This window comes from Aethalodelphis obliquidens, unplaced genomic scaffold (genome assembly GCF_003676395.1).
Source record: "Aethalodelphis obliquidens isolate GAN/ISIS:26980383/991018 unplaced genomic scaffold, ASM367639v1 scaffold5, whole genome shotgun sequence".
Lineage (NCBI taxonomy): Eukaryota > Metazoa > Chordata > Mammalia > Artiodactyla > Delphinidae > Aethalodelphis > Aethalodelphis obliquidens.
In genome coordinates this window covers 47,994,573-48,019,306 of record NW_020837949.1, presented here as the reverse complement: position 1 = coordinate 48,019,306, position 24,734 = coordinate 47,994,573, and the positions used below count along the sequence as shown (strand labels likewise).

At 34.5% G+C, this 24,734-nt stretch overlaps 1 protein-coding gene across 3 annotated transcripts in view; it reads left to right on the top strand.

The window, feature by feature from the left end:
- The window catches only part of TAX1BP1 (Tax1 binding protein 1), an 87,892-nt gene that overhangs the window by 47,333 nt on the left and 15,825 nt on the right, over positions 1-24,734 (top strand). For all 3 annotated transcript variants that reach the window (XM_027102317.1, XM_027102316.1, XM_027102318.1), the window contains exons 8-14: positions 2,111-2,296; positions 7,955-8,179; positions 8,755-8,901; positions 9,258-9,381; positions 10,623-10,720; positions 14,097-14,222; positions 16,829-16,900. In XM_027102317.1, coding sequence (XP_026958118.1) covers positions 2,111-2,296; positions 7,955-8,179; positions 8,755-8,901; positions 9,258-9,381; positions 10,623-10,720; positions 14,097-14,222; positions 16,829-16,900 — 978 coding nt within the window. The remainder of the gene's footprint in view (positions 1-2,110; positions 2,297-7,954; positions 8,180-8,754; positions 8,902-9,257; positions 9,382-10,622; positions 10,721-14,096; positions 14,223-16,828; positions 16,901-24,734) is intronic.

Here is a 24,734-nt window from a genome sequence, read left to right as displayed (position 1 = left end):
GTGTGTGTGTGTGTGTGTGTGTGTGTGTGTGTGTGTACCATCCCCGGAGCGTGAGAGTGTGTGTGTGTGTGTCTCCCCCAGAATAGGAAGGAAAATAGTGAAGACTCACTGGTGGATGATTTTATGATTTGACTTTAAGGAAAAGTGCCCAGGTATAATGTTTGGTTTTTGAACAGTTGGATACAGTGTCTTTGTTTTTTTTGCTTTTTTTGCAAACTACTTTCAAATGCAGTTTTTTAAAGTTATAAAGGATTTTTTAACTAAATGAAGATTTTGCATCTGTAATAATTTTTTATTTAATGTTACTATGAATTTCAGTGATAATGTTTCAGTTTTGTGCCAGGAAAAGACCTGGGCATTATTTCTCTGGATAATTAAGTACTTTCCATGTTGTTTCTCTGTTAGAACAGTGGGAGATAATTGGGTAAATAGCATGTCTATGTTTTCAATCATTTTACTTCAATAATAAATTAAATAAAATGAATTCTGAAGATATACTAGTTAGTATTGGAAAGGGTTTAGGAAGGTCCTAAGTAAACCAGGACCTCGTTTACTTACTTTTCTTACCTGGTTTAATGCTTGAGAGGTGTAATGATAATTAGAATGACTTATTTTGGAAAGAGGAAAACTTTTCCCTGAAGCTGTCACCTTTCCATCCTGCCTTTCTTTTCTCTCTTCTATCCTGAGAAACAGTACTTCCAATGTTTTGTAAAGGGTTGACAAGTACATTTTAGGGTAAATCCAGAATTTATTTTTCTTTTACTGCTCTAAATTATTTATTCCTTATATTCCTTTTTTCTTACTTTCTGCAAAGATTTTGTGTGTCTCTGTTGTACACCTGAATGACGAGTCCTGTGCCTAAGACTTGGGAGGGAGGAAGGGAAAGAACGAGTGTCTTGGGGGTTTATTCTTTTACAGTGTGCTAATATCTCCTGTTTTCTGTAAGAATTAGCAGTTGGGATCAAAGTGACTCTGAAATTTCCATTTGAATACACTCTCTCCCAACCTCCCAGTGTCCTGAACAGTATTTCATTTATATGCATGTATGCCGAAAATTGGAAGTAAAACTTCCCTAGGGATTTTTGTTTTGTGTTTTTTTGGCAAGGAGATTCCATTTACCGAGTGTGGTAAGACCTACTATACTGTTAATCTCAGAAACATACTTTCCCTTTCAAATTGTTCTCATGAGTAACCAAATAGTTTCCTTTGCCTCTCTCCTCTAACCCCTGTTGGATCATGTGACCCATCCCTGGCCTAACAGAATTTAGAGGGATTGGTAAAAAGTGCTTTCATGAGCTGATGATTATGAAAATTGGGTAGTGTTTTTAAATTGATGCTGCAAAGGTCTTGGCTGCTGATACCTTTAGATTATCTGGAGTTATATTCTTTCATTGTGAACAGGAATTAGTCTTCAGCATTGCATACATTAAGAGTAAAGTGCAAGAAGTATGTTAATTCATTTCTCTTTGATGCTCTTAACCAAAGCAAGGTACTCTTTATAGTGGAAACCAGATACTTGTACTCTTTATAATTTCAGTTATGGAATTTGATTTGTGTATATGCTATGAACAACAGCAGCCAAAGTCCCTGGAAGAATCAATATAGTTGGGTTAATTAATCAACAAATATATTTTTAGGCACACAGGAAGTAAATGACATAGTATTTTTTCATAAGTAAAAAATTGAATTGCTTAAGATGTTCTTGAATGTATTCCTTTAGTTTTCCAGAATCTGGTCTTTATATATGAATATGCCTGTAACGTAATGTTTCCCCAAAAGAACAACCAAATTCATTTGTAATTTTAAAGAGAACTAACTTAAAATCATCAAAGGAAAAGACTTTAGAGATCAGGTAGTGTTAGACCTTAGAATTAATCTCTTTGGAAAACTAAAACAGCAACAACACCCAATTCAGAAAAGCTGTGTTCTGCGCCCACGTACTTGGCTAGTCATTTGGCAGAATTTGGGTCTCCTGACTTCTCATCTAGTGAATCTTCCCTTCTCTTGGATCATATTTGGGTTAGAGATAAATAGTAATATTTTAAACTTTGAGTAACTTAGGTTATAGAGTTAGAAAGAATATTCTTGACATTTTCAAGCACTGTTTCAGGTACATTTGAAGAATACAGAAATAGAAAATACCAAGCTTGTGTCAGAGGTCCAGACTTTAAAGAATTTAGATGGGAACAAAGAAAACATGATTACTCATTTCAAAGAAGAGATTAGCAGACTGAAGTTCTGTTTGACTGAAAAGGAGAATCTACAGAGGGCTTTCTTGCTTACAACCTCAACTAAGGTAAGTACGTTTACAATATGTATTTGAAGATTGTAAAATATTATCTCTATTAAACGTATACAGTATGGTCGTTTTTATTTTTAATCTTTCCTCCCCCAGCTTTTTTGGAAAAAGTTCAAACTTATAGAAGAGTTGAAAGAACAGAAAAATGAATACATATATATCCTTAAATATTTTGCTATCTTTATCTCCCCCATTTATATGCCTTCTCCTCCTCACCCCAGCCATTTGAAAGTCAGTTGCAGGCATTATGACATTTCACCCTAAATACTTTAGCATGTTTCTCTTATTAACAAGTACATTCTTCTGTATAACCGTAATACCATTATGACATCTAAGGAATTTTATATTGATATAATATTCATGTTCGTATATAGTTTTAGTCCACATTCAAATTGTCCCACGTGTATTTTTGCATAACCTTTAAAATTGCTTGATCCCTGGTAGTCAGAGATCACACATTAATGATTATTATTGTGTTCTTGGTCTGCTTTAATCTAGAACAGTGTCCCTATACTGTTTGTCTTTTATAACATTGATATTTTTTAAGAATTCAGGCTTGTCTGAGAGAATATTCCATAATCTAGATTTGTCTGTTGTTTCATGACTAGATTCAGGTCGAAGATTTTTGGCAAGAAAAGGCGTAGATGATGTTTTGTATATTCTGGTGCAATCACATCAAAAGTCATGTAATATCAATTCCATTCTTGCTGATATTAGGTTTAATCATGTGTTTAAAGTTATGTCTGGTTGTCTCTCCATATATTGGTGCCTTTCTCTCTTTGTGATTATTGAGTAATCTGTGGGGTAATACTTTGAGATCATGTGAACATCCTACTCCCCAATACTCTTTGACCCAGTGTTTTTTATCCCTTCATGATCCTTTCCTGCATCAGTTATTGAATTAATGATTACAAAACGGTGATTTTAAAAATTCTGTCATTCCTTTTATGTTTATTAGTAGGTATTCTTTTATTATAATGAGGTGGTTCCCTGTTGCCCTCTCCCCTTTTTTTATATCACTATAGACTGATTCTTTTTTGTTCAGTATATTATACATCAGCGGTCCCCAACCTTTTTGGCACCAGGGACCGGTTTCGTGGAAGACAGTTTTTTTCTCGGGGGTGGAGGTGGGGGTGGGATGGTTTGGGCTGATTCAAGCACATTACATTTATTGTGCACTTTATTTCTATTATTATTACACTGTAATATATAATGAAATAATTATACAACTCATCATAATGCAGAATCAGTGGAAGCCCTGAGCTTGTTTTCCTGCAACTAGATGCTCCCATCTGGGGGTGACGGGAGACAGTGACACCTGAAGTGTGTTGCTTATGTCCAGTCTACTCTGTAAGATGCAGCTTCATTGTCACTTGCCACTCATTGATAGGGTTTTGATATGAGTCTGCAAGCAGTTGATTTACTGTGGTGTCTGTGCAGTCAAGCCTCTCTGCTAATGATAATCTATATTTGCAGCTGCTCCCCAGAGCTACCGTCAGCGCCTCAGCTCCACCTCAGATCACCAGGCATTAGATGCTCATAAGGAGCATGCAACCTAGATCCCTCGCATGTGCAGTTCACAGTAGGTTCGTGCTCCTATGAGAATCTAATGCCTATGCTGATCTGACAGGAGGCAGAGCTCAGGTGGTAATGTGAGTGCTGGGGAGCGGCTGTAAATACAGATGAAGCTTCGCTTGCTTGCCTGCCGCTCACCTCCTGCTGTGTGGCCCGGTTCCTAACAGGCCTTGGACTGCTAATGGTCTGTGGCTGGGAGTTGGGTACCCCTGTTATACATCATCATTATTCTTTTTCATACTCAAATTGTCCTATATTTAGCTAGGGGGGAACCTTCTCAAACCTGCTCTTGTGTCTTTCTGATATGTCCCCCGAATGCTTTGAATGCTTCCTTGTTTTGTGGTAGAACTGTGTATTACAGTTTTAGTTTCGGCTCCAGATCTGCTATTACCCATTTCTCCAAAGAGCCTGATTTTTTTCATTAGTGAAGGGTATTTTGAAGCCAAGCCACTGGATCCTTTTGCTACTTTGCACTTTCAATAGACAGACACTTTAAGTCTTAAATTTATATTGATATCTCCAGTTCAAATTCAGTATCTCCTAGGGTTCTTCCTTATCTTCCTCCATTACATATTTATGTATCTCTTCTCCCAGTGTGAGAACCCTTGTTTCCAAAACGTATCTATTCATGTTTTCTAACCAGCTGTACATACCAGTAGTTTCAGAATTATTATATCAATGCCACTTCTAACAGTATGTCTACTGAATAAAATTAAGATCTTTTCCAGCTCTTTTATCTTAGAGTATTTCACTAAGGATGTACAGAGTACCATGTTCAAAGGTTACTTGAATTAATTTTTTTAACATATTTATGTTATGAATTTGTAATACAGTTCAGTTTTTTTGTTTTCTCCTAACCTTTTTCTTTAATTTTATTTTTTGAATATGTAAAATAGTTGTATCATTCACAGTCAAAATGAAACAAAAAAATTTACTCTTCCCTAAAAAACTCCTTTCTTACCTGTACCCATAGGTAAACATTTTCACTAGTTTCCAGTTTTTTCTTATGTTTGTTTTTGCAAAAATAAACTTGGTGTATGTGTGTGCATGCACACACCCTTCTCTATTCCCTTCTTTCTTAAAAGTGCCATGCTATTTATACTCCTTTTCACTTTGCTTTTTTTTCAGTGAACAGTATAGACTGGAAATCATTCCCTAGCAGTTCATAGAGATCTTCCTAATTTTTTAAAAAATGGCTGTGTAATACTACATTGTTTATATTTACCTTGATTTATTCATTAACTTTTATGGATGGAGTATTATGTGGTTTTTAGTAGTTTGCTAATAAATACACTCAGATATAGTTAATGTAACACTTAAAACATCAGATGTGCATGATATTTAGAATTAATGATTAAGACCCAAGTTACTTTTCAGGGTATTGAATATAGCAGATGCAGACAGGAAGGTGAAAAGCATGTTTGATTGTTTATTTGTTATTTAATAAGATGCTACTTAAGCAACACTTCTGTGAGGAAAGCATAGGTATAGAAGTACCTGGAGAAATTGATGCCTGGTTGTTAAAACTTTTTAAAAAATTATAAAAGCAATACAAAAATCATGGTTATAAAAAAATTTGAGTAGTATGTGAGGGTACAAGGTAAAAGTAACCAATATCATTTCCCAGATATATTATTATAGTAATTTTACTAGAAATCTGTGAATGTACATACAATATTTATATTTTAACAAAAATGAGAATATAGTGTTACAAAAACCTTTAAAAAATTTATGGAATGTCTAGACATCTTGCAGTATGAGTTCACACACAGATCTTCCTCATTCATTAGAACAGCTTTGTAGGGAATTCCCTGGTGATGCAGTAGTTAAGACTCCACGGTTCCACTGCTGGGGGCCTGGGTTCGATCCCTGGAACTAAGATCCTGCAAGCCGCGAGGCCAAAAAAACCCCCAGCTCTGTAGTATCTCTCCTTTATTTAACAGCTGTGTAGTATGCAATTGTTTTTAGTTTTAGTGTACAACCCTTAGGTATTATAAGCATGATGGCAATAAACATTCTTGTACAGATATCTAGGCATGTGTATAAATCTGTAGAATAACTTCCTCAAAGTGCAATTGCCAGGTTGAATGTTTACATTTTCAGTTATTTTCAAATTGCCTTTCAAAAAAATTAATGTATCAACAGGGTATGACATATACTGCTGCTAGTAATGGTTGCATAGGCTTTCATTGTGTGGAGGATATATCATAGTTTGTTTACAATAAATTCCCATTTAGACATTTGATTTTTAATAATTTTTCATAATCTTAATATTTTACTGGATCCCTGCAAAACTAACCCTGCAAAACTAAACCTATGTCCATACCCTTTAATCAGAAACTCATGAAAATTAAATTGATAGATCAAAAGCCATGTGCTTTTTAAAGGTGTCGATGATTGTTTCAAAAATCTGATAAGAATGGTTACCACTTATAGATTATATGAGCCCACATGTTTGTAAATGTGCCAGTTTTCCTAAACCATCCAAATATTAGAGCATTACTTTTTTTCAGTCTTTGTTAGCTTGAAAGAGGATGAATGGTATTTGTTTTACCTTCTTTATTTGAATATTTTAGTTAAATATTTTTTCTATGTATAATAGCCGTTTATTTTAAAGAAATTTCACGTTCATGCCTTTCTCCATATTTTTCCTTTTTTGGGTTTTTTTTTTTTTCTTTTCTTTTGCGGTACGCGGGCCTCTCACTGTTGTGGCCTCTCCCGTTGCGGAGCACAGGCTCCGGATACGCAGGCTCAGTGGCCATGGCTCACAGGCCCAGCTGCTCCGCGGCATGTGGGATCCTCCCGGACCGGGGCACGAACCTGTGTCCCCTGCATCGGCAGGCGGACTCTCAACCACTGCGCCACCAGGGAAACCCTTTTTTTTCTTTTTTGGTTTAAAATTTTTCCATTTCTTATTGATTAGAAAATCTATTTATATCAGAGTATTATACATTTTTTGAATATATTACAAATAATTTTCTTCTAGTTCTCTTTTTTGCTTTTTTCCCTTCTGATATATAGAAGCTGATAACATTTATATATTAGCTCTATTAGTGTTATACTTAGAAAGATTTTCTTCACCCCAGCATTACATAAATAATCATTTACATTTCCTTCTAAGTAGCTAACAGTTTAAAAACCGCGAATGGGTTGCACTTTTTGAGTTTACATTATTTCTAATACAGAGATAAAAATACGAATGTTAAATAAACTAGATTTATTGAGCTTATAATGTATGTTTAATATTAAAGGAAATAATTTTATCATGGCAATTTTTATTTTTTATAAATTTATTTATTTGGCTTTGTTGGGTCTTTGTTGCTGTGCGTGGGCTTTCTCTAGTTGCGGCGAGCGAGTGCTACTCTTTGTTGCGGTGCGCGGGCTTCTCCTTGCCGTGGCTTCTCTTGTTGTGGAGCACGGGCTCCAGGCACACGGGCTTCAGTAGTTGTGGCACACGGGCTTAGTTGCTCCGCAGCATGTGGGATCTTCCCAGACCAGGGCTCGAACCCGTGTCCCCTGCAATGGCAGGCAGATTCTTAACCACTGCGCCACCAGGGAAGCCCTATCATGGCAATTTTAACTTTTTAAAGATACTTTTAGGTTTGGTAAGAGGTGCTAATGTAATGGTATATTAATATTATATTGGATATGTTATAGGTTAGCTCATAGGAAACATTTTTTTAACCAACATTTTTGGAGTTACAAAGAAGTTTTTGTAATTATTGCTTATCATAAAAAATGAGGGTCAGCAGTTGTAGCTGGAGAGATTCTGGGGGACAGAAGCTTCCATTCGGGTCTCTATTTAGCTAAGCATTGGTTATGTTGCCTGACTTTCTGTACTTCAGGTTTGTCACGTATAAAGTGATAGTAGTGATGCGTAGGGTTGTTATATGGGGGTCTCTAAAACAAAGTCACATCTTAAATTTTTTATAGACATACATACTTCATCTAAGTCATGAATAGAAAAGCAATATTTAATTTAAAATTTTAGATCTGTTGAAATAGGAATAAATATCGTTTCTGCTTCTGTTTTTTACGTGAATGGTTTAATTACAAATATATTTATCTGCCTTTCTTCAGGAAGATACAGTTTTTTTCAAGGAGCAACTTCGTAAAGCAGAGGAACAGGTTCAGGCAACTCGGCAGGAAGCTGTCTTTCTGGCTAAAGAACTTAGCGATGCTGTAAACGTGCGGGATAAGACGATGGCAGATCTGCACACTGCACGCTTGGAAAATGAGAGAGTGAAAAAGCAGTTAGCTGATGCAGTGGCAGAGCTTAAACTAAGTGCTGTGAGAAAAGACCAGGTAAAGCGGGTTAATTTTGAATTTCCATTTTGGTCAAAAACTCACGATAAGCTTATGAAAGAGAATTGAGTTATGTTAAAATAATTGAGGTCAGATTCCTGGTCACAATTTTAAATTGCCATTCATTTTGTTTTAGTCATTGTAACTTCTTGGGTTGAAATTAATGCAGGCTTTAAGAAAAACTTCTGTAAGCAAATTCCTAATTGTTAGTAAAAATGCTCTATTATTGTTAATTAAACTTTCTGATATGAGGTATATATTGCTTTGTTTAGAATTTATTTACTAGCTGCATAAAATGGTACTATAGTTATTTAACAGGATATGCTTGCTTCTCAGGAGATAGAATATTCTTTTCAAGTGTTTGGTTTTTGTTTGTTTTTTAATGAACCTTAGTCCTGGGAATATAAAGCTGGATTTGTTAGGAGACCTAATGTGACTCTGTAGCCAAAACTCCAAAACAAATAAAAACTAAGAGCCAGAAAGAAGAAAGCGAAAAGAAAGTTGGATTTACTACTACATTATGAGATATGAGATTTTTATGTTTCTCTTAGAGGAAGAGTTTATTTCTCTCTTAGGAAAAGACTGATACACTGGAACACGAACTGAGAAGAGAAGTTGAAGATCTGAAACTTCGTCTTCAGATGGCAGCAGATCATTACAAAGAAAAATTCAAGGAATGCCAGAGGCTCCAAAAACAAATAAACAAACTTTCAGACCAATCAGTAAGTATAATTGAATTCATCAGAGTAAAATAATTCCTTTATCAATATTTTTGTTTACAAATCAAATTTACAATGTTATACCCTTTGAATATAATTCCTCTCTGCTTCATTTCACATTACTGGCCTAATATTGTAGTGATAATTTTTTTAAAATCTGGAATTTTTATTTGTTGGAGAAATGTTCTGTTTTGTAACATTTAGGTCAGTTAGTAAAGTGATGTGTGTAACTTTAGTGTTTGTTGGGCTTTAAGACAGCAGCAGCTTTGTGGACTTTCAGGATTTATTTATATGATGCATGGTTGCTGAAGGAGGGAAGTGTAACTCATTTAACCATTGATTGTTAACATTTTGAATAGGCTAATAACAGTAGTGTCTTCACAAAGAAAATTGGGAGTCAGCAGAAAGTGAATGATGCCTCAATAAACACAGACCCAGCTACTACTGCCTCTACGCTTGATGTAAAGCCACCACCTTCTACAGGTAAAAATCTTTTAGACTTTTTGTATAAAGTGTCCTGCCTTGAAAAGTATTTATACTCATTTATACTGCCTGTTCCATGTGTCAGAATTTTAGGGAGCTTTTAAAAAAATCCTTCTAAGTGAGGGATTGAGGCAAAGGGAAAGTAAAGGTCTAAAAGCAAAGGGAAAGTAAAGGTCTAAAAGTAAGTCATCATGTGGTGAATATACAAAATGTGAGTGTGAACTAGTATTTATCTTCGTGAACATGGTTAATCAAATGAGCTAGTGTTTGTAAGTGCAAATGCTTATAGTATTTGATCTATAGGAAGAGAGCCAAGAATTGAATTTTTAATTAATATTCTAACACTGGAATTCTGAACCATTTATGGCACTTTAATTGTACCATTCTGTGGGGGAAAACTTAAAAATCCCTTTAATTCTATTCATGTTTCTCTCTTTCTTGCCTTTTTTTTGTTTTTGTTTTGTTTTGGCTGCTTTGGATCATTAGGGTACTTTCCTCATTAGTGTACCTGTTGGTAGATAAGTTAAATATTTTATTAGTTTATTAATTTACAGAACAGATTAGAGAGACATAGTGAATACATGAACAACATGAAAATTTAAATTAACTCTAGGTTTTCAGTTGTCCTAATGTCTTTTTTCACCTTATGTTAAAGATTTGACAATAACAAAAATAAATACTAGAGCATGTAAAGTATATTTAATTGTGTAGTGTTTGGGGCAATTGGTGTTTTAGACTTTTTAAATGTATTATAAGTTTCCTATACTATTAAATATTTAGATTCAACTGCTGTAGAACAGGATCCTGCCTTCTATTTCTATATATCCTGTGTAGTACCAAGAAAGGTGTTATATTGACTTAAAGACTTATTGAATAGTAGCGAAGGACTAGAAAAATGATTTAATATGTATTCTCAAAAGAGTATGGCTTTCCTATATATCTATTAAGTATATAGAGAACAATTTCTGTGCCATTTTAGAACTATTTTTAGCTAGTTAAAAAAATAATGATTTTTCAAATTATTGAATGAAAAAATTAAAATTAAAAAAAATTCTCATCTAATGTTTATATTGTCCTCTATTTAGAGTATTAATAGATGGTTTAAAATAGATGTTTCTCTCCTTTAGTATTCCATTTATTATATTTCACAGTATACTGACCCTCAAGTTATTCTGACCAAGAAGATAATACAAGGATCAAAATAATTTTTAATAATCTTTTAATTTTCTTCCTTGTTATAGCTGAGATAGATTTTGACAATCTAACTAAGGGACAAGTCTCTGAAATGACCAAAGAAATTGCTGCAGAAAAGTATAATAAATGTAAACAACTCTTGCAGGTAAGCTAGCTCTCTTGTAAGATAAAGATTTATCAAATGTAATGGCTTAGCTTATCTTTATTGTTTTGATTGATGGGTATCCCAGGGTTTCTTTTTTATACCCATATGCTGATATTTAGTTTCACTTTTGAGATGATAAGTGGAGGTTGTTCTGTGTACCTGTTCTTGTAGGCATGTGTGTAAAATCATGATCCTTGGGAATTCCTTGGTGGTCCACTGGTTAGGATTCGGCACTTTCACTGCCGTGGGCCTGGGTTCGATCCCTGGTTGGGGAACTAAGATCCCACAAGCTGCACAGCATGGGCCAAAAAAAAAAAAAAAAAACACGATCCTAAAACTGTTGTTTTCTGTTACCCTGATGTCCTTCTCTTGATAATGGACAAGTGATTAATTGAGGTTGCTGTTGGATATTGTCTGTCGTCTTCTTCTGATAAGGATACATGAAAAATGTTTGAACTGCATAAAAGGGAAGTATTGTTTTTTACACTTACTGTAATAATAGCAAAGACTTTCACCACATCCTAAAGTGACTAGATTTGTAAAGTGGAAAAAAAGGAATGGTACCCAAATGAGTGGTTGCCTTTATGGTATTATTTTGATTATATTAAACTATTATTCAAACATTTAAGTTTTGCAACTTCCTAGTAGAATTCACTCCTGGAGTATTTAAAGGACAAAGGGAAAATACTTCTTATTTGTACCTGATTTGGGGAAGAGAGGAAAAGATGTTTTGTGTATGTTTTTCATTCGTTCAATTAAATATTTTTTTGTGTGTTTGTTTCTCTGTTCATGTGGAGAGGAGAGGGATAATTTTTAGAGCCATATAAGGAAATTCATATATTATTATAGTAATTAACTTAAAATATTTTATGTTACTGTCTTGATAATATTAGTTTAATGTAATCCTTTAATCAGACTTTGAACTGAACATTTTTGTTGCTTCAGAAGATCCTTCTGTAGAGGGTTGATTAGAACAGTTTTACCCTGAGGTCAAAGTAGTTGCTTATAAGGGACTAACCTATTTTTCAGTAAGTATGAAACAATTTTGGATGAATATTTTTTAAAATCTCATTATATAGTATTATTGAAAGGAAGATAGAGTATTCTTTCAAGCTAGAAACTTCCTCAAGGTAATTTTTTTTTTTTTTACAACTGTGTTGTAGTACAGTTGAAATTCAGTAAACTGCATATATTTAAGGTCTGCAGTTTGTTCAGTTTTGCTATATATATATATATATATGTATATACTTGTGGAACTATCACAGTGTCAAGCTAATGAACATTTCCATTACTCCATTAGCTTTTTTGTACTCATTTACAACTCATCCCTCCCTCTCTCACCACTCCTGGGAAACCATTGGCTTGCTTTCTGCCACTATAGATTAGCCTATCTTTTGTCCCGTTTCTATAAATGGAATCATATGGTATGTTCTTCTTTTCTTGTCCCCTTTTAGCACAGTTATTTTGAGATTTGTTTATGTTGTTGCTTGTTATTGGTAGTTTATTCCTTTGTTTGTTTTTTAATACATTTTATTTATTTAAAAAAATTTTAACATCTTAATTGGAGTATAATTGCTTTACAATGGCGTGTTAGTTTCTGCTTTATAACAAAGTGAATCAGTTATACATATACATATGTTCCCATATCTCTTCCCTCTTGCATCTCCCTCCCTCCTACCCTCCCTATCCCACACCTCTAGGTGGTCACAAAGCACCGAGCTGATCTCCCTGTGCTATGAGCTGATCTCCCTGTGCTATGCGGCTGCTTCCCACTAGCTATCTGTTTTACATTTGGTAGTGTATATATGTCCATGCCACTCTCTCACTTTGTCCCAGCTTACCCTTCCCCCTCCTCGTGTCCTCAAGTCCATTCTCTAGTAGGTCTGTGTCTTTATTCCCGTCTTGCCCCTAGGTTCTTCATGACCATTTTTTTTTTAGATTCCATATATATGTGTTAGCGTATGGTATTTGTTTTTCTCTTTCTGACTCACTTCATATAGTTTATTCCTTTTTATTGTGAGTTCATCTTCTGCCATTTAAAAAATTGGGTTCATCTTATTATTGAGTTGTAAGTGTTCTTTATTCCAGATACAAGTCCTTTGTCAGATATGTGGGGTAAATATTTTCTCCCAGTCTGTGGCTTGCCTTTTTATTTCCTTAATGGTGTTTTTAGAAAAAATTTTAGTTTTGCTGAAGTACAGATTATCAATTTATTGTTTATGTGTTCTTTGTATGTTCTAAGAAAACATTTACTACTCCAACTTGTAATGATTTTCTCTTGTTTTCTAGAAGTTTTGTAGTCTTAGGTTCTTTTAGGCCTGTTAACCATTTTAAGTTTATTTTTGTGTATGGTGTGAGGTGTGGTATGTATAGTAAGGATATTTAATTGATCCAGCATTATTTGTTGAAAAGACTTTTCTCCATTGAATTGCTCAAAGCATAAAGCATATATTTTTTCTTTTCTTTTTTTTTTAATTAAAAAAAATTTTTTTATTGGCCTTGTTGCATGGCTTGTGGGATCTTCGTTCCCTGACCAGGGATCAAACCTGTGCCCCCTGCAGTGGAAGCGTGGAGCCCTAACCACTGGACCGCTGGGGAAGTCCCTTGTCATGTTTTAAAACTCCATTCTTTTAACATTCTGGGTTGTAGAGAAGAGCAATGTATAAGAAATCCTTCTAAAGATTGTCTTTATCAGGAAATCCCAGAGTTTTAATTATTAATATATGGAAACAATAGCATTATAAATATGTGATTTTTATTATGTCCTTTGCAAAAGTAATGTGTGCTTATTGTGAAATCTTACGGTGTTACAGAAATGAAAAATAAAGGTGGTAAAAAGTACCATTTTGATCCTGATCCCCAGATAAAAGGGCTATTAATATTTTATTTATGGAATTCCTTGGCAGTCCAGTGGTTAGGACTTCGAGCTTTCACTGCCGAGGGCCCGGGTTCATTCCTTGGTCAGGGAACTAAGATCCCACTAGCTGTGTGATGTGGCCAAAAAAATAAATTTGGTTTATTTTTTCTACATATACTACATAGACATCATATAAAATTGTGTTGAACAGCTTGTAAAGCAGAAATGGGATTATACTATATATTCTGTTTTTGCAACTTGATATTTTCAATTAATGTATTTTGCCATTTTTCCTTGTTAATTTTTAGATCACTTTGTTCTTTTTCAATAAATATATTCTGTTCCACTGTATGGATATAAAATGATTTGTCCAGTCTTCCACTGACAGACATTTTGGTTATTTCAGTTTTTATACCTTTACAACAGTGTTATAATAAGCATTCAGCACAAGTATGTTTGTATAGATATTAGCTGTATATGGATTTAAAATCTTTTGGTAATTATACTTATTTCATTTAGGATGAGAAAACAAAATGCAATAAATATGCTGATGAACTTGCAAAAATGGAGCTGAAATGGAAAGAACAAGTGAAAATTGCTGAAAATGTGAAACTAGAACTAGCTGAAGTAGAGGAGAATTACAAAGTAAGTTTACTATTCGTATAACTTGAGGCATAGTACCTGATACTTTTGAAAATGTGCTATCTATAATTTGGTCAATCTAATGTAAAGTTTCAACATGGGTAATTGGGATAGTATTTTCGTGTATAGATAAAAATGTACTATGTATTTAGTTATGTTGAATACAGTTCATTAACTATGAACTGAGAAAATAGATACCCATATGCATTGCCATTGTGGCTTTCATTTTGCAGATTCAGATGGCTGTTGAAATTATATCTTTAAATCATGCTTAGTTTTTAAGATGAAAGTCATCATTTCATATTCCTTGTTCACTTAATTATGAATGTGTTTGTAAAATTATTCTAGGGCCTTGGTGGTTTTTTTTGGGAGTGTAATAAGATAGGATCAGTAATTTTAAAAATTTATGTAAAGGTTTTAAAATTTATCACCAAAATGTGTTACTTGTGATCCTAAATGAGATACTGCAGAGTAAGCAATACAGTCTTAATTAATGAAGATTATTTTTGCCAATTTAACATTAGGCAACAAACAAGCCTGAATGCTAAATGATATTTGTAAAAATGTTGGAGAAAAAAATTAGTAGGCTGTCTAGCTAATTAATAAGTGGAAAGACATTTTCCCTCTAAGTAATAAAATGTAATCTTAAGTATTTTAAGGTATGTGCATGTGTGTATAATTGGCATTTTTTTGTGTGTGTGACTAAAGGCCTGGAAATTCTAAATGATTTAAATTTGCTCTGTCATAGCTGATTGTACCTATAATCTAATTTTAAAATATAACATTCTTAAAGACACCAAGAATTACTTTGTTTGGATTGGTACAGGCTAAGGTAATTTAACTGCTTGATCCTTTTTTATCTTCATCTGCTGTCAGAATGAAATTTTGAAACTTATTTCATGAGGTTTTTGTTGTTCCTGGGATCACTGTGAATATTGTTTTTATTGCCTGGGAACTTCTGTTATTATTAAAAAGTATGAATACTGAATTTATATGAAACTTTATTTTTGCAGATTGATTAGGAAAAATAATTTAGTAAATATTTATTGAAGCCTATTAAATATAAAGCACTGTTAGCTATAATGTGGGTGATCATATAAGTAAGGCACAATGCTATGCTTAAGGAGTTTATAATCTAGTAAGGAGTGCTAGAAGTGTAATCATGATATTCAAAACTCTCTCACATTCACAACCTAGGTAATCATCTTTCAAACCCATGGGAAGCTAAATAATACTTTTATTTCATTAATGATAAAAATTAACATCGAGATTAAACAACATATTTAAGGTTGTACAACTGGTGATGGTGCTTGGCTTTTTGTTTAGTGCCTTTCCCCTTATTTTGTGCTGCTTAGACACAAATACCACGAGACAAGGCAAAATGTGATGAAGTTCTACATAAGCTGTAAGTCCAAGTACTTTAGGGCTGTTTCCAATGGAATATTTAGGAGTTAGGTATTATGGAGAAACTAGACCTGTGAAAGACCAAACAGGAGGGGAGGATAAACAGAGCTGGGAAAAGAAAGAAACATCTTTCTAAACAGATGGAAAAGCATTACAGGTTTGGAGGTCAGAAGTAGAGAGCATAATCTGGGAGCTGTGACAGTCTTGAGTAATAGGACTTCAGTGTCTGTGATGGAGTAGATAGATGTGAAAGATAGGTTGAAGCCAGATTTGGGGGGACTTAAACTGGAATGTGGGTGCTATTTGCTGTTAAGAATTTTCTGGGAGAAAAGGGACCCAACCAGAGTGGGTCTTTATGAAAATAATTTGGTAGCACTGAGAGGATTTACAGGTGGGAAGGGTTTTTGAAGGTAAGAAAATTAGGTACAAATATTCTTAAAATGAATTGATAAAGGATACCTTCCCCAATCACCTACCATTGAATCTATCAAGGAAAGCCTTAGGGAAAAACCATTGAAGAATAGTTTTATTTGTATCCATAATGCTTATGCTGAAATAGGCAAATAATGGGTAGTTGTTGAATAAATGAAAGACTTGGAGACTGAAAATGTTGAAGAGTAGAGGAAGAGGAGAAGGAGTGTTTAATATAGTTTCCTAGCTTCAATCACAGTGGGCTCTGAGATTAATAATATCAGTTAACAAAAGTATGAAAGTAGGTTTGGGACATTTTACCCTTACAGTGCAGAAGGACAACAGTGAAAACATGTTTACCCATCAATTAAAAAGGCAGATTCGGATCTTGGGAAAGAGAGTGTGGCACATGAGTTAATATTTGTGGTTTATTCATATGAGCATGATTGTTGAAGGCATAGAAGAAAGGGAGTTTACAGAGAATGTAGAGAGAAGAAGCCAAAGAAGAAACTTTGGAGAATACCTATATTTGTAATGGTGAAGAAGCAGACTTTAAAAAAAGAGCATGAGAGGATGACAGTGTTGGTGCAGTTTCACATAAACCGGGGGAGAAGCTTTAAGAGTAAGGGAAGTTAGTCAATAATGACAGGTAATTCAGAGATGTCAAAGAATAAGAACAAGGAAAATACATGGATATGGTAATAGGAATTATTTTGATAGAATGGTATAAACTAACTCTTGAAGGGTAAGGAGAGAGTAGATGATGAAAAATAATAATTTCTTTCTCTCTTCAGCTTCAGTTGGCAGAGAAGGACGAAAAGATAAATGGTCTAACTTCATATTTGGAAAACCTCTCCAGGGAGAAGGTATTGAACAGTGTACTTAAAAAAAAGTTTCATATGACACTGAATGATAATACAGCTTTATGAAGGGACACACATTTTACAGTTATGTAAGGGTGATTTTTTTTTTAAAGTTAAATGACTAAAGAAAAGACAAACAGGTGTTAAGACTTTTAGGTGGAAAATGGTTTTAGTTAAATAATATTTAAAATTATTTTGTTAGGAGAAAAATGCTCAAGTGTTGAAACTTAGTTTGATTTTTGTTACATAGTTTGTATTTAACAAACAATTTTACAGTGTTCAAATTTAAGAGAACAGTAAACAAATTTAAAATTATGACTAATGTATTTATCTAGTTTTCTTTTGTAATAGGAAACATTTTAGAAGTTGTTTAATGATTTGTAGCGTAACCTAACATTCAGAGCATACATTTATAATATAAAATATGCTGTAGTGCAACATTTCTCACAGTATGGTCTGTGATCCTTTGGGAATCCCCATCCCCTTTCAGAGGTCTACAAAGATAAAACGGTTTTCGTAATATTACAGTATTTGCTTTTTTCCCTATTCTGTTACATTTGCACTGTTGGTATAAAAGCAGTGGTGGGAAAACTGCTGGTGTATTAATATTGAAACAAGGCAGTGGCACCAAACTGCACTAGTAGTTACTGTATTCATCCTAACCATGCGTTCACAATTTAAAAAAAAAAAAAGTTTCACTTAAGATGATGAAACAGTAAAATACTAATTTTATTGAAGCTTGACCCTGGGGGGTGTTTTAAATATTCTGTGTGATGAAATAGGAAGTACTCCCAAAGCACTTTTGCCTAATGAAGTAAAGTGGCATTAAAGTACCTTTAAAGGTAAAGCACTGTGTGATTGAGTTCTAAGCTGAACTAGCCTCTTTTTACATGGTACATCATTTCTATTTTAAAGAATGGCTAATAGACAAAATTTGGTTATTCAGCCTAGGGTATTTGGCAGATATTTTCTTGAAAAGAAGGGAAGTGAGCCTGTTACTTTTTTTTTTTTTTTTTTGCTGTACGTGGGCCTCTCACAGTCATAACTTATTATAAGCTAAACAAAAGTTAGCAGAGCTTGTGCCTTTGTGGGGAAAGGTCAACCATATATATAGAATGCCACGGACTAGATTATCTTGAATACCTTTTTCACATTATGTTCATATAATTTCATTTAATATAGTTTGTTAGGGTACCACATTTTTTTTTAAATTAATTTTTATTGGAGTATGGTTGCTTTACAATGTATTTGTTAAAACACAGATTTCTGGCTTCCAGTCCCAGAGTTTCTGATTTGTAGGTCTGGGGTGGGGCTTGAGATTTGCACATTTGACAAGTTCCTGACGCTACTGGTCTGGAGACCACACTTTGAGAACTGTTGTAGTCACTCGGGCCTTACAACTCATGAATTGCTTTCTTGTTTCAGGGCCCTTGTTCATGTACTTTGCTAGGAATATTCTTGCCTACAATTTTTTGTAAACTTTTTTTTTTAAAGAAGAATTTTTTTGGCCGCGCCATGTGGCATGTGGGATCTTAGTTCCCCAAGCAGGGATCAGACCTGTGCCCCCTGCAGTGGAAGCACGGAGTCTTAACCACTGGACCGCCAGGGTAGTCCCAGAAGAATTTAAACATATGTAAGAAGAGAATAATATAACGAACTCAGTTGTACTTCTCACCCAGCAATCAACAGATGTTACTTTGTGGCATCTTATTTTAATTTTCTTTAAGTCTTTTTTTTATTGAATTTGTTACAGTATTGCTTCTGTGTGTTTTTTTTTTTAAATAATTATTGAGCACCTACTATATTCCAAGTTATTTATTTATTTTGGGCTGTGTTCGGTCTTAGTTTCTGTGTGAGGGCTTTCTCTAGTTGTGGCGAGTGGGGGCCACTCTTCAACGTGGTGCGCGGGCTTCTCACTGTCGCGGCCTCTCTTGTTGTGGAGCATAGGCTCCAGATGTGCAGGCTCAGTAGGTGTGGCTCATGGGCCTAGTTGCTCCGCGGCATGTGGGATCTTCCCAGACCAGGGCTTGAGCCTGTGTCCCCTGCATTGGCAGGCAGATTCTCAACCGCTACGCCATCAGGGAAGCCCCCTTGCTTCTGTTTTGGTTTTTTGGTTTTTTTTTTTTTGGCCGTGAGGCATGTGGGATTTTAGCTCCCTGACCAGGGATCGAACCCACACCCCATGCATTGGAAGGCAAAGTCTTAATCACTGGACCGCCAGGGAGGTCCCGGTGCCATCTTATTTTATCTGTTCAACCATAATTCCCTTCTCTCTTCCGCCAGTGGTATTTTTTCAAGTATATCCCATAATTCCTATTATTTTCCTCTGAATATTTAACTATTCCTACTACTCTTGACTTATTCTTTAAGTCTCAGATTAAATCTCTCTTTTTCAGAGAGGACTTCTTTGACCTCTCAGTCTAAATTAGGTACCTTTATTAAACCTGGGAGCTATACTTTTATTTTATAGCACCATAATTTGTAGTTAATATTTCTGTGCTTATTTCTCTTAACAACTCCCTTTGCTTAATTGTAAGGTCCATGAAGAAGAGGGATTATGTTTATTTTATTCACCACTGTATTTGCAGGCCCTAGTACAGTGCCTGATATTTGAAGTTAAATATTTGTTGAATGACTAAACAAGTTAATGGGGCAAACATACTTTATAGCATTTGCTTATAAAAATATTTGGTAAAAGAAATGTAGTGGGATCAGCAGTTTTATTGTCAATTAATCCCCTGCCCTGTCAGGAATACAATAGAAGTAGGCCAGTTTGCTTTCTACTTCCTGTCTTCTTGAGTTACTCTTGATTTCCCTGCTACTGACACTGTAGTTTTATATTACTTCTAACGGCTCTATTTATAAGAATTTCTGTTTGCTATTTCAGCAACTTGCTTCATGTTTGTCTTCTCCCCCAGTGTTTCTCAGTACCCTCACTCCTACCACAATCCTCTGCAGAGTTAGGATTAAGTCCTTTTTGTTAAGCACTGAAACCTAGATCCAGACAGTGCCTGGAATGAACCAAGTGATCATTAAGCATTAGTTGAGTGAGCAAATGACAAAATGGATATATCACCATCTAACAGAATGTGTATTTTACTTATTTTGTTTCTTGTCCATCTGCCCTGCTCTAGATAAAGACTTCACGTGGGCAGGAATTTTTGTGTGTTTTGGTTATTCCTAAATCTCTAGTGCCTGCTGCATATTAGATACTCAAAAAATATTGAACATATGTGTGGATAAAAACTCACTATAAAAAAAAAACTCACTATAGTTTTTTTAAGTAACTAGCTCCCTAACATTATAAAAATATATATTTTAAAAATAACTTTTAATAGTATGAAGTAATTTAGGATTAAAAACCCTACCAATTTAAATTTATTTAGAAACTTAATATACCTTAAAGTATCTTATTTTTGCATGTCATTCCAAAACCACTATTTAGAATTATCATTTTCATACTATTTCAGATATTCTGTATAAGCCCTTTACTAGAAATATGAAAAGGGACGAGTAAAGAAAATAATAAAGCACAAACACAATGGCAAATAATGATAAAAATGATGGTGGGAAGTACTTTATTAACGATTACCAGAGAAAAAATTAAAATAAAAAAATTTTTTAAAGTAAAACTATTTCAAAATGTTGTTTAACATCAGGTACCTGACTAGCGATTTTTCTGAATCATCATTTCATATTTCCAGATGATCTGCTTCCTTTTTAAGAATAGAAGAGTAATATTTGTATATACTTATAAATGATTAATGGAAGGTGTCTTGAGTATATCTGTGATGTTTTGTGGGTGACAAAATTAAAGGTACTGCAACTGTTGCTGTGTTTTTTTGCCTACATTCATAATTGAAGAAAATGCTAAATTTCAGTTAGAAGTTAGTGAAAAGATATAAACTTTTTTTTTTTCATCTAAGTTTATGGATTTCCTGAATTCTAAACATGGATCCTTTTGGAGTGGGGAGGCATGCATTGTGAATACAAATTTAAGAATCTTCTCTAAGTCAAGAGTTCAGTCTTCTAATTTGCCAAACAACCTAATCATAACTATTTTGTCCATGTTCCTGTATTCTGTTCACCCTGCCTCCAGTTTACCCCATGAGGAATCAAAGCTGCTTATTCCTCCTTTTCTTACCCTTATACTATTTGCAGAGGATTTATTTCATCTTTGATGGTAGTGGAGTGGAGTATGAACCTAGAGGAAACTCTATTAGGTTGGAATTCTCCATGAAGTTCCTTGGCTCTGTCAGTGCATGCATAAATGTTTTGATGAAATCCTTGACTCCATTTAAGTAGTTTATTGTTTGCTTACAGAAGAACTTAACCATGCTCCTTTAAATTGATTTGCTTACACTTTTTTTTTTTTTTTTTGGTGGTACGCGGGCCTCTCACTGTTGTGGCCTCTCCTGTTGCGGAGCACAGGCTCCAGACGCGCAGGCTCAGCGGCCATGGCTCACGGGCCTAGCCACTCGGCGTCATGTGGGATCGTCCCAGACCGGGACACGAACCTGCGTCCCCTGCTTTGGCAGGCGGACTCTCAACCACTGCGCCACCAGGGAAGCCCTGCTTACACTTTTGTAGAAGTATTTTATCGTCTCTTAACTCTTTTGCTGCTTTCATGCCCTTTTTTCACTTTTCTTGAATCATCTTTGAAATATTTTAAAAATTTACTCTCTCCCTTTTTCTCTCTGCACATTTCCACTTAAACATCCTGAATTATTATAGTGGTATGTCAGGGGTTTTTGAGTCTTGACAGGAGATGAGGGAACATCCATTGAGGGCCTGCTGTGTTCTAAACACTCCCCTCATTTCTCAGTACTCTGAGGCCTGGGAAAGGTAAGTTCCTCAGGGTTATTTGTGCTGGAGCTGATGAGCAAATTCTGGTCTGACTCCAATCAACCATGTCATGCTGCCCCCCTGATTATTTGTTTCTACTTTCAACTGTGCCCAGTATAGTTTTGCTAGATTAACATTGCTAAGGACCATTTCAGTGTGTTATTATTGTTCAAGAACTGTTAGGCCCATTGTAGTAAACTGTATGACACATCTGGCACATTTGCCCTTCAACCTGTGTTTTTAGCTGCATTTCTTCTACTCTTAACATGCATCCTGTGTTCTAAGTAAATCATTCACTTCCCAATCCTGCAATATGTTATATTTCATATGCCTTCTGTACTCTTTTCACGTACTTCGGAAGAACTTTTAATTCCCATTTCTCTTTTCAAACCTAAATTGACTTGCATTTTTCATGTTTACCAGTTTTGCTTTCAATGATAATGACTTATTCTATTTGAAGGCCACTTACTCTATTTTAAGGTCATTTTATAGGTAAAAATTTGTTAACATAGAGTGTCATCTCTACTCCCAAGGGATGACAATCAGCAAAACCAGCTGAATTTTACTTTACAGATGAAAATTTTCATCCTTGTATCTTTGGTAATATTTTTGGTTGAATTCTTTAATTTTAATTTTTCAAGTTTTTTTTTTTTTTTGGATGTGGACCATTTTTAAAGTCTTTTTCGAATTTGTTACAATATTGCTCTGTTTTATGTTTTGTTTTTCTGGCTGTGGGGCATGTGGGATCTTAGCTCCCCGACCAGGGATTGAACCTGCACCCCACCAGCATTGGAAGGCGAAGTCTTAAGCACTGGACTGCCAGGGAAGTCCCTGGTGCAATTTAAATATGATAAAATTCTCTCATTTTAAGTGCAATTTGATGAATTTTGGCAAATACATATAGTTCTCTACCATTACATTCAAACTATAGAATGTTTTATTTCTGCACATAGTTCCCTCATGCTCATATGTAGTCTATTCCTCCAGCTACCCCTAGTCCCAGACAACCACTGTTCTGCTTTCTGTTACTCTGTAGTTTTACTTTTTCTAGCATTTCACATAAATGTGGTCATACAGAATTTATTCACTAATTGATAGATGTTAATCCTTTTACCAGCTGATGGGCATTCAAATTATTTCTCATGTTTTGCTGTTACGAGTAATGCTGCTCTGAACATTCTCTTACAAGTTTTTTTTTTGTGGACATGTGTTTTCATTTTTCTTGAGTAGATACCTAGGAAGGGAATTGCTGGCTTATATGGTATATAAGTGTATGTTTTTAAGAAACACCCAGATTGTTTTCCAAAAAGGCTGTACACTTTGCATTCCCACCAGCAGTGTGTGAGCATTCCAGTCACTAGCCCTTGGTATTGTCAGTTTTTAATTCTAGTCGTTCTAGTGAGTGTGTCAGGTTACCTCATTGTGGTTTTAGTTTTAATTTCTCCGACGACTAGTGTTTTTTTAATTATTATTTTTTAATGTTAAACTTAAAAAATTTTTTTAATTGAAGTATAGTTGATTTATAATATTGTGTTAGTTTCAGGTGTACAGCATAGTGATTCAGTATTTTTGCAGATTATATTCCATTATAGGTTATTACAAGATAATGGGTATAATTCCCTATGCTACACAGTAAATCCTTGTTGCTTATCTATTTTGTATATAGTAGTTTTTATCTGTAATCTCATACCCCTAATTTGTCCCTCCCACCTCCCCTCTCTCCTTTGGTAACCACGTTTGTTTTCTATATTTGTGAGTCTGTATTGTGAGTCTATATTATTTTTTAGATTCCACATATTAGTGATACCATACATATAGTATTTGTCTTTGACTTATTGAATCAAGTGCACACGTGGGTGCGCACACACACACACACACACACACACACACACACACACCCATCTTCTTAATCCAGTTGTCTGTTAATGGGCACTTGGATTACTTCCATGAATACCTTTGCTATTTTAAATAGTGCTGCTATGAACATTAGGGTGTATGTATCTTTTAAGATTAGTGTTTTCATTTTTTCCAGATAGTCCCCGATGACTGACTGGTGATGCTCGACATCTTTTCGTGTGCCTACAGGCCATTCATATATATTCTTTTGTGAAGTGTCTGTTCAGATCTTTCACCTGATTCTTTATTGGGTTATCTTTTTTGGATTTAAGAGTTTTAAAAAATATATTCCACATACAATTTCTATGTTATATATTTTGGAAATATTTTCTCCCAATTTGTGGTTTGCCTTTTCATTTTTAAAAATACTATCTTTTGAAGAGCAAAAGCTTCTAATTCTGAAGTAGTACAGTTTAGCAATATTTTTCTTAATGGTTCATGCTGTATGTGTCCTATCTGAAATTTTTGCCTAACCCAGGGTTACAGAGATTTTCTCCTATTTTTTAATCCAGTATATTTTATAGTTTCAGCTCTTAGGTTTAGATTTATGATCTACTTAAAATTAATTTTTGTGTAAGGAATGATATGTAGTTAAAATTTTTTTATTTGTATGCAGATATCCAGTTTTTTTGCATCATATATTTAAAAGAACATGTTTTTCCTCCATTGTATTACTTCTGCATCTTTGTTGAAAATTAATTGACAAGAGTATGGGTATATTTTTGGGATCTCTTTTCTGTTTTATTGATTTATATTAGGGGTCAGCATACTAAGGCCTACATCCAAATTTGACTTGTGGCCTGTTTTTGTAAATAAGGTTTTATTAAAGCATATTGCCATGCCCATTCATTTTTAGGTGTTGTCTATGACTGCAATAGCAGAGAGAGATTTGAGTAGTTGTGACAGAGACTATGTGTCCTACAAAGCTGAAAATATCTACCATCAGGCCCTTTATGGAAAGTTTGCCTACCCCCGGTCTGTTTATCCTTAGGCTAAGACTGTACTCAGTTGATTACTATAGCTTTATAATAAGTCTGGAAATCAGATTGTGTAAGTCTTGAAGTTTGTTCTGCTTTTTAAAAATGGGCTGTTCAAG